This window comes from Gymnodraco acuticeps, unplaced genomic scaffold (assembly GCF_902827175.1).
Source record: "Gymnodraco acuticeps unplaced genomic scaffold, fGymAcu1.1, whole genome shotgun sequence".
NCBI lineage: Eukaryota > Metazoa > Chordata > Actinopteri > Perciformes > Bathydraconidae > Gymnodraco > Gymnodraco acuticeps.
This window is the reverse complement of record NW_022989947.1, coordinates 2,978,439-2,986,647: the sequence shown is the minus strand read 5'-3', so window position 1 is coordinate 2,986,647 and position 8,209 is coordinate 2,978,439. Positions and strand designations below refer to the sequence as shown.

Genomic DNA, 8,209 nt, shown 5'->3' with positions numbered 1-8,209 from the left:
AGCATGTTATTGAAAAAGAGGCACCGTAATGTACATTATCCATAGACTAAAACACACTTATCCCCAACAACAAAACGGAAGGTAGCAGCACCAGATGTCACACACTGACTTTTCTTTGTGTAGGGTTCATAGGGTTATTATATTATAACTACCATAATATATTGCATTCCTGAGGTATAGGCAGACAGAATACTTTACAAGCTGGTGATAAGTTACTACAAGTGGTCATTGTTTGCTTTAGGTAAAGTGAATACTCAAAAATAAATCAAAACTAAAATAAAAGTATTATGAAACCTCACCTTGTCAAATGCTTAATGTGCTATGATTATTGTTATAAGAATGTTGAATATTAATGAGTGCTTACTAGGTACTAGCCCTAATTTTTCTGCCCAAAAATGTTCCTGCAAATGTATACATTTTTAACACTTGTATTTATTGAACACATTTGGTTTAGGCAAGCCCGGAAAACTTCCCCAGAGGAAACCCAAAAGTTCAGAGATCCTCAACAAACATCACCCCCCTCACTCCATTGTCTCGAAGGCGAATTCTCCTCCATCACTATCCGACAACATCTCCAAATGTTCATTCTGATAGCAATAACTCCAAAGAAAAGTAATCTAGTTCTAGTAGTCTAGTTCTAGTAGTTCTACTATTACTAAACTGGAAGACGGAACGAAATAACCTATTTCTTTATTTTATAAGATTGAACCACTGGCTCAATCTTATAACAGATCACACATGCTCACGCCAGTTTGGACAGACACTTCCCACAGGATCAACTAGCATTTACTTATTAGTAATAATATACCCAAATGTTTAGTTTCGGACACAAACGGGTTACAGAATAAATCAGAGCAGTACTCAGAGTTGCCACGGGGCGGCAGCAGCGCCTCGGCGGCGTGGTGAGCTGCCTGCGAGTCTCGGGAGGTCGAGGAAGAACCTGGAGGGTGAACTGGGAGCTGGTGTCCATCTTATTTACACCGGTGAGATTGCTCAATTTTTGATCTGTCGGATTTTTTAAGGAGTATACAAGTTGAAAGCCCGGTAAGTTGGCAGAATCACCCACACAACCACACTGGGAGGTTTAAACTCAGAGCCGGAGTGAGCTCCGTAAAGAGCTGCTGTTTGTCATGAGGCCTGTGTCCCAGCGATGCGCCATGTTGTATTGAGTTTAGCTTAGCGAGCTAACCACGGCTACATTAATTTAGCCCTGTATCGTAGCATATTTCCACCACGTATATATATATAAGACTTGTTTGATCTTTAATAACACACGTTGATGAAGGATTTAAGACCAAAAAACGATACTAAAGTGACTACTTTATAAAGATAACTGTGTTCAATAGGTACCGCTAGCCTGTTAGCTTAGCTCTAATCAGGTTTGGGCAACAGCAAGCGTCAAGTTACTCTTATTATGAAAGAGTATTACATAGTTTCTGCACAAGAAAACTCACATTCTGAAAATACGGAGAATTCATTTGACCAGTTGAAAATATTAATTTGAAACTGGAAATTATTATACTTATGTTTCAAAGTGTGAATTCATTGTTGCTAGTTGGTTTATTTCTGGATTATAATGGAGTATCCCCCCTCTCTTCAAAAGGTCTTCAGAGATGAGCAGTTCAGAGGAAGTGTCATGGATCTCCTGGTTCTGTGGACTAAGGGGAAACGAGTTTTTCTGTGAGGTGAGTCTCTACTCTGTCTGAGCACAGTCATTGTTGCCACCCAAACACCCATGTAGCCTGAGTCAAAAATATCCCATGGTTTGGATTATTGTTAACCAGAACTAATGACTCCAGTATAGTGTATTAAACTCCATATTAACATGTATCTCCTAGTTTAACTTCCACCACCCACACGCAGGCCCAGGGTTAAGTATTTTAATGAATGTAACGTTTACATCACTTCTAGTGAAACATTGTTAACCACTGACACCAAAATTCAAAACTGTAAAATATCCTGTGGAAATTCAATTTAAACTTACTGGGAATGAAATATTAACATACATTGGTTCAGGAGACTTATTGATTAGTGGCACACTCTTTAAATCAACCACTCTTTAATCTTTAGGCTTGGAGGAAGTTTTCAAGTATTTTCAAAAGTCTCAAGTCCAAGTGAAGTCTTATTTTGTGTTTTTGGAAAAATGGTGTCAAGCAACGAAAGAGTAACAAAAAAAGATGTCATATAATTGAGCATAGTTTCTAACATAAAAGTAAAAAGAAGAAACTGAGTAATTCATGTTCATTTTGGTCAGTTTACACTTGCTTGACATTGTTTTTCCAAGCCTTTAAGATGCTAAAGTAAACATTGTTTTTTCGGTTCACACATTTACACCCCATGGTCCTTAATAAATAGGTTCACGATTCCTTTATTCATATGTACTGTCAAAGTTATTTGAAGCTGTGAGCATTCCTGCTCATACTGGCCCTGAAGAGATCCCAATATAATTCAATTACAGTTTATGAATGGGTATTTTGAGCCTCAGCCCATGGTATCACATTTACAAAGGGATCTCTTCAGCACCCGCATGTACAGGTTGATTCCAGAGTCTAAGAGACTCAAATGTACTTTCTGGCATGATTCAAGAAATGTATATCCTGTCTGCTATGTGCCACACTCAGAGATAATCCGTTTTCTCATCTGATTTCTCCATCTGAAGGTGGATGAAGACTACATCCAGGACAAATTCAACCTGACGGGGCTCAATGAGCAGGTTCCCCACTACCGCCAGGCCCTAGACATGATCCTGGACCTTGAACCAGGTCTGTATTTATTAATGTCTTACATTTAGTCAAGCAAATGTTACCAAAGTTAGGAGTCTATCGTCACATTTGTTTCTTTTCTCACACAAGACAAGGAGCTGACCCGAGCTAGCCTAGCACTAAATAATCATGATTAAAACCACCATAATATCACAGTTGATATGAACAGCTGTTAATATAAACAAAGTAACATTATGAATTCATTGCTGATGGTTTAAGGAACTTTTATTTTTGGATTTGAATTGAACAACTTCAAATGTTTTGATAAAGTGGACAAGAGTCTGGATTATTGAGATTAAGGTACTATGAAAGTGCTCCAAACATGCTTTTATTCTATTGAAAAGCTGTAAGAAACACTGAAAACCTTTCTCTGCTCAGTTTTGCCTCCCTGTGAATCGTAAAAAGAATTGCGGCATTGACAGTGTTCTCCGTCCCCTTCTTTTCCAGATGAGGAGCTGGAGGACAATCCCAACCAGAGCGATCTGATCGAGCAGGCGGCTGAGATGCTGTACGGCCTCATCCACGCACGCTACATCCTCACCAACCGAGGCATCGCACAGATGGTAGGCCAGCAAAGCCCACAACCCATATCTGCGTTAGGGAACCTCTTTTTTCATTGCTTTGTTTTGATGGGCTGGTTACATCATGTGACATTTAAGTTGTTAGTTTAAACAATACTGATGATGACGACGTACATTTCAATTGTTTTTCTGCATGTATTTATTGTGTTTAAACATGTTTTCTTTCTGCATAGTGGCACATCAGGCTAGCTTTATATTATCAGTATTATGCTATTTGTAGAAATAATTTCAGCCAAACCTTTTGTAAACAATCAAACATACAGTTTATAAGTTATTATACGTTTGTTTCTTTGTAGCCTTTATTTATCCAGGTAAAAATCCCATTGAGATCAACGATCTCTTTTACAAGGGAGAACTGCCGCATTTATTGAAAAATGATACATGTAGTAACTTCCAAATGTCACAACATTTTGTTTTATGTGACAAACTATTCTGGTTCAATCTTTGTTGGTGTTTAGACCTTTTTATGAAAAACATTAAAATGACAAATGTTTGCTGTTGTTGTTGACGTTTGTATTTATTCACATTACTTTATATTAACATGCTCTTTAATACCTTACAGCTGGAGAAGTATCAGCAGGGAGATTTTGGCTACTGCCCACGTGTCTATTGTGAGAATCAGCCTATGCTTCCTATCGGTGAGTAACAAGATTCATAACAAACAGTCTTTTTTCTTGTGGAAAGAGGGCGTTTTATTTCCTACACATGAAGAAGGAAGTATTTGTACTGTACCAGTGCTGTATCTATTTTTGATCTAGTAGATTTACTCTCTTCCCTGTCCTCCCCCACAGGTCTGTCAGATATCCCCGGAGAGGCCATGGTGAAGCTGTACTGTCCCAAATGTATGGACGTCTACACACCAAAGTCCTCCAGGCACCACCACACAGATGGAGCATATTTTGGCACTGGGTTCCCCCACATGCTCTTCATGGTTCACCCTGAGTACAGGCCCAAGAGGCCCGCCAACCAGTTTGTCCCCAGGTTAGTACTGCAGGTCCAACATGAAGGTGTGCCCCTTTTTGTCAAATTGACTCTTAACATGTCATGCTACGTTTTCCCTTACTCTTATGGTTGGCATTTTCCATTACTAGTCCAATGTTTACCATTCATCTTGATCTGGGTAGGCGCGTCACAGTGTCATAATGAGCCAATATATTATTAACCTTCTCAAAACGTTCTTTTTGCTTATGGGTTAATTTGCTGAAAGAGGCTGTGGCTTAGATGGATTCTCTTTGACTTGATTTAATGTTTTGTCTAGAAAATATTTAAAAAATACCAGAACCAATATATCAATACCATCTACTAATGGTTTCAGCTCATAGAAGATGTTACTTCAAATGAATTTGATGAGATGTGTTTTTATTCAGCAGATTTTCTGATCACGTTAGGAAACTCTAGTCTCTTTCGTCTCATGTCCGCCTCCTTTTCCTAGATCCTATTTCATTCTGTTGTGACGTCTGTTTACATAACATTTTGCATAAGGGATTGTCTGGAAAGAGTGATGGTAAACATTGAGAGCTAATAGAAGATATGTCAGCGCTCTCTCCCTAAAAGCAAATACGTCTCTGATCCATCATTGTACACGGCCATGTCCATTTCAATGCCTATGTTTGTGTTGCATCATATCGGTTTCATTTGAAGTACATAAAACAATATTTCTAGCTTTTGGGCAACTCAGGACTTTATGAATCATCTTTGTTAATGGGTTTCGTCGGTATCATTCAACATCTGATCATATCAGGCTGCACCATTAATGTATGTCCACCAAAAGGGCTAGTTTTTGCCCACTTGTAATTGTATTATAAAAGTCTGGCAATATTGCAAAAAAGGTTCATACAAAGAAATTCCCTTTTCTTTTATTTACCAAACAGCCAGCTTGAAGCGCAAAAGTATTGTGTCCAACTAAATCTAGCATCAGAACCACATTTGCGTTATTCGCTAAATATTTAGCATTGACTTGAAAACATATTTGAGATAATGCTAAGCTACGCTTTCTGGGTTCCAACAAAACGGTACAGAAACCAGCAACACTGTCCCTCATGTTTCAAATGTGTCTTATGGCAACTGGTCAAATCAACAAACCAAACCAATTCCCTGCAGACAATTCCTTGGAAGAAATTGTTTTTTATGTCCTAAACGTTGCCGGCACTGAAAAAGTTCCAAAACAAGCATCTTTAGTGGCCGCACTATAGTATTACACTGTAGCCCCTAAACACAAACATATTTATAAGTAGGGTCAAGGTTGAGCAAATACAGAAGTTCCCCTTGACCAACCTTAACACTGGTCAGAAGAAATGCTCACACATGTTTGTTTGTTCTTTCTCCAGGCTGTACGGGTTCAAGATCCACCCCATGGCCTACCAGCTGCAGCTGCAAGCCGCCTCCAGCTTCAAGAGCCCCGTCAAGGCCATCCGCTAGACAGCCTGGACAAAGATGGAGAGAGAGGAGGAGGAAGATTTGTTGAGTAGGAGAGACAGGAAAGAATTATCAGAAAAGGAGGGGTCGTCTGCATTAAACAAAGCGTTGCAGGTGCCCCCTCCCCACCCTGAAGACTGTATTATTTTTGGTTTAGGTTAGGGCAAAAAGTGTAAAGATTTTCAAGTGTGAGCGAGGAATAAAAACGCTCAGCCATGATCGTAATCACAAACAAACAACACACACACACACACACACACACACATTCATACATATTACATAAGTGCATCCACACACTTGGGATTCCATACACGTACCTTACCAAACTCATCAGTGCCAAAAACAGGAGGTTGGGGTAAGAGGAGGCTGATCATAAAGGAAGGGGCTTCTATAATCAGTGGGTGATACTGCAGGGAAGATTTCCCCATAGACAAGGACTGTTACAGAAACATGAAGAAAAGAAAACAGCTGAGTCAGCGTTCACCTCTGGCTCTGCATTTGGCACAGTTTGGTAACGGGTGGTGGTAAACCCTCCCCTCCCTATTAGCCCCCGATTGCATGTACACTCAGGCTGGCACTCGCATAGACAGTTTGGACGGTGGGTGTTTTTCTGTATCACTCGTTTGTAAGAATTTGGTTTGTCTGATGTTTTGTGATGTTGTTGCACAAAACTTTCTGTTAAATTTGCCTTAAGATTCAGAGAAAACACCCAGATGTTTCTGTAGTTTTTTGTTTTTCTTCCAAGACGCACAGGCAAAATGTTTCTTCTTTCTGCTGTTAGAGGAGGTGAAGTAGAAACTCATTAAATTAACATGAATTTCCAAATCGTTCAGACAATTGTAATTAGCGTGTCGATTCTCCAGCTGTCTGTGCGTGTGTCAAACAACTGTCTGTATCGCTACCGAAGTGAAAAATATAACCTGTGCTACAATCTGAGACTTGTCCCCTCCTGCAGCAGCTGCGTTTGTATCGTCTTCCCTCATAGCTTCATCTCCCTTAAAGAAGAGTTTAACATTGTGGGAAATACACATATTTCTTATGGCAGAGAGTAGATTTGGAAGACTTTTACCAATAATTTAAAGGGGAGCATATCTATAATTGAAACAGGATGAATATTATATTTATATAATGTATTCATACCCCAGCTCAATACCCTCTTATATGCCCTCAAATGTGGAGGAATTTTCTTGACTTTAGATTTTTAACCATTCAAACTGCGTTTAAACATCAGTTTTCAATGATTCTTCTGCATTTTGTACTGTGAATATAATTTAAATGAAATGGTCTTATATAGGGATGATCCCATGTGAAGCTAACGCTAGTAGCATTAGCTTAAAAAAGCTAATGGTAAAACGGCTAGTACTATTCCTTTTTAGGTAAGTCCACCTAACAGCTCATCTAAAGCTTACTAGTTTACAAGTAGGATATTGTTTGTTATTAAGTACAAAAAAACATTTCTAAAAGTTTTCGTTGCAGTATAACTGGCGGCTTTTGTGACCCTTAGCAGTTGCTTTTGTACGCATAACAAGAAACTTTCTCGAGATAATGACTTAGTATGTCATAAATATCAATAATTTAATGAAATAAATGTCACATGACATTTCAGTTTTGGGATAGAAAGTCATTATTTTTGTTAGTTTGTCAACGACTTAAAGGAACTTTATTTTCAACAAGGTTCAACTTGTTTTTCTTCGACGGGCAGGAAGCTACTGCAATGTGTTTATTATTGAGCTTAAGAGGTGTTGATGGGCGAATGTACCCGACATTGGACACAGAGCTAGCTTTTTATGCTAAATCAGGCTAACTGGCCTCTGGTTGTTGTTCACATTTTACTCTCTGCCTGAAATGAATATTTTCCCAAAATGTCAAACTATCCCCGTGATGATCCAGTGGGAGACACAGAGAAAGAGGAATTTAGACTATCTGAATCCTTGGGCTCACTCCACCACTGCACTGATCCCTGGTGTCTCTCCACAGCACAGTCTCATTATTTATGTTCAGGTTCAGAGACAGACCGACCACCAGCCGCTTTTTTTTGTTTTTGTTTCTGGAACAGTGGGGCAGACACTTAGTCGCCCTTACTTCAATCCCTCCGCTCTTTACTTAGTGTGACTGCAATAGATTGTTTTTGGATTTCATAGTACAAGAGAAACGGTATTTATGTGTCCAGATTTTAACTGATGTTTGTCCGTGTTGTCTTTCTGCTACTGTGGAAGGGTGAGCAGGATTCAGAATTCTCAATAAACTTCTATTTTCTTTTCATACTCTGTTGTACATCACTTTCTTTGAAGTTCTGTTTTCTTGCCACATAGTGTCAGTAGAGCACTTAGTACTTTAATAACTACATTTATAAGGATATATTTTATAAAATACTTCTTAGGCTGAATTAGTAGCATTTGGATTTACATTACATAAATACGACCATATTATGCAACACAGGGATTATAAAAC

At 38.9% G+C, this 8,209-nt stretch overlaps 1 protein-coding gene across 1 annotated transcript; it reads left to right on the top strand.

Moving 5' to 3' along the window:
* The first annotated feature begins 865 nt into the window (after window positions 1-865).
* Window positions 866-8,022, top strand: csnk2b (casein kinase 2, beta polypeptide). The gene is made up of 7 exons (XM_034210357.1): window positions 866-1,044; window positions 1,604-1,685; window positions 2,660-2,762; window positions 3,210-3,325; window positions 3,906-3,981; window positions 4,135-4,324; window positions 5,671-8,022. The coding sequence occupies exons 2-7, from the start codon at window positions 1,614-1,616 to the stop codon at window positions 5,759-5,761; spliced, it is 648 nt and encodes a 215-aa protein (XP_034066248.1). The 5' UTR covers window positions 866-1,044; window positions 1,604-1,613; the 3' UTR covers window positions 5,762-8,022.
* Window positions 8,023-8,209: the final 187 nt, after the last annotated feature.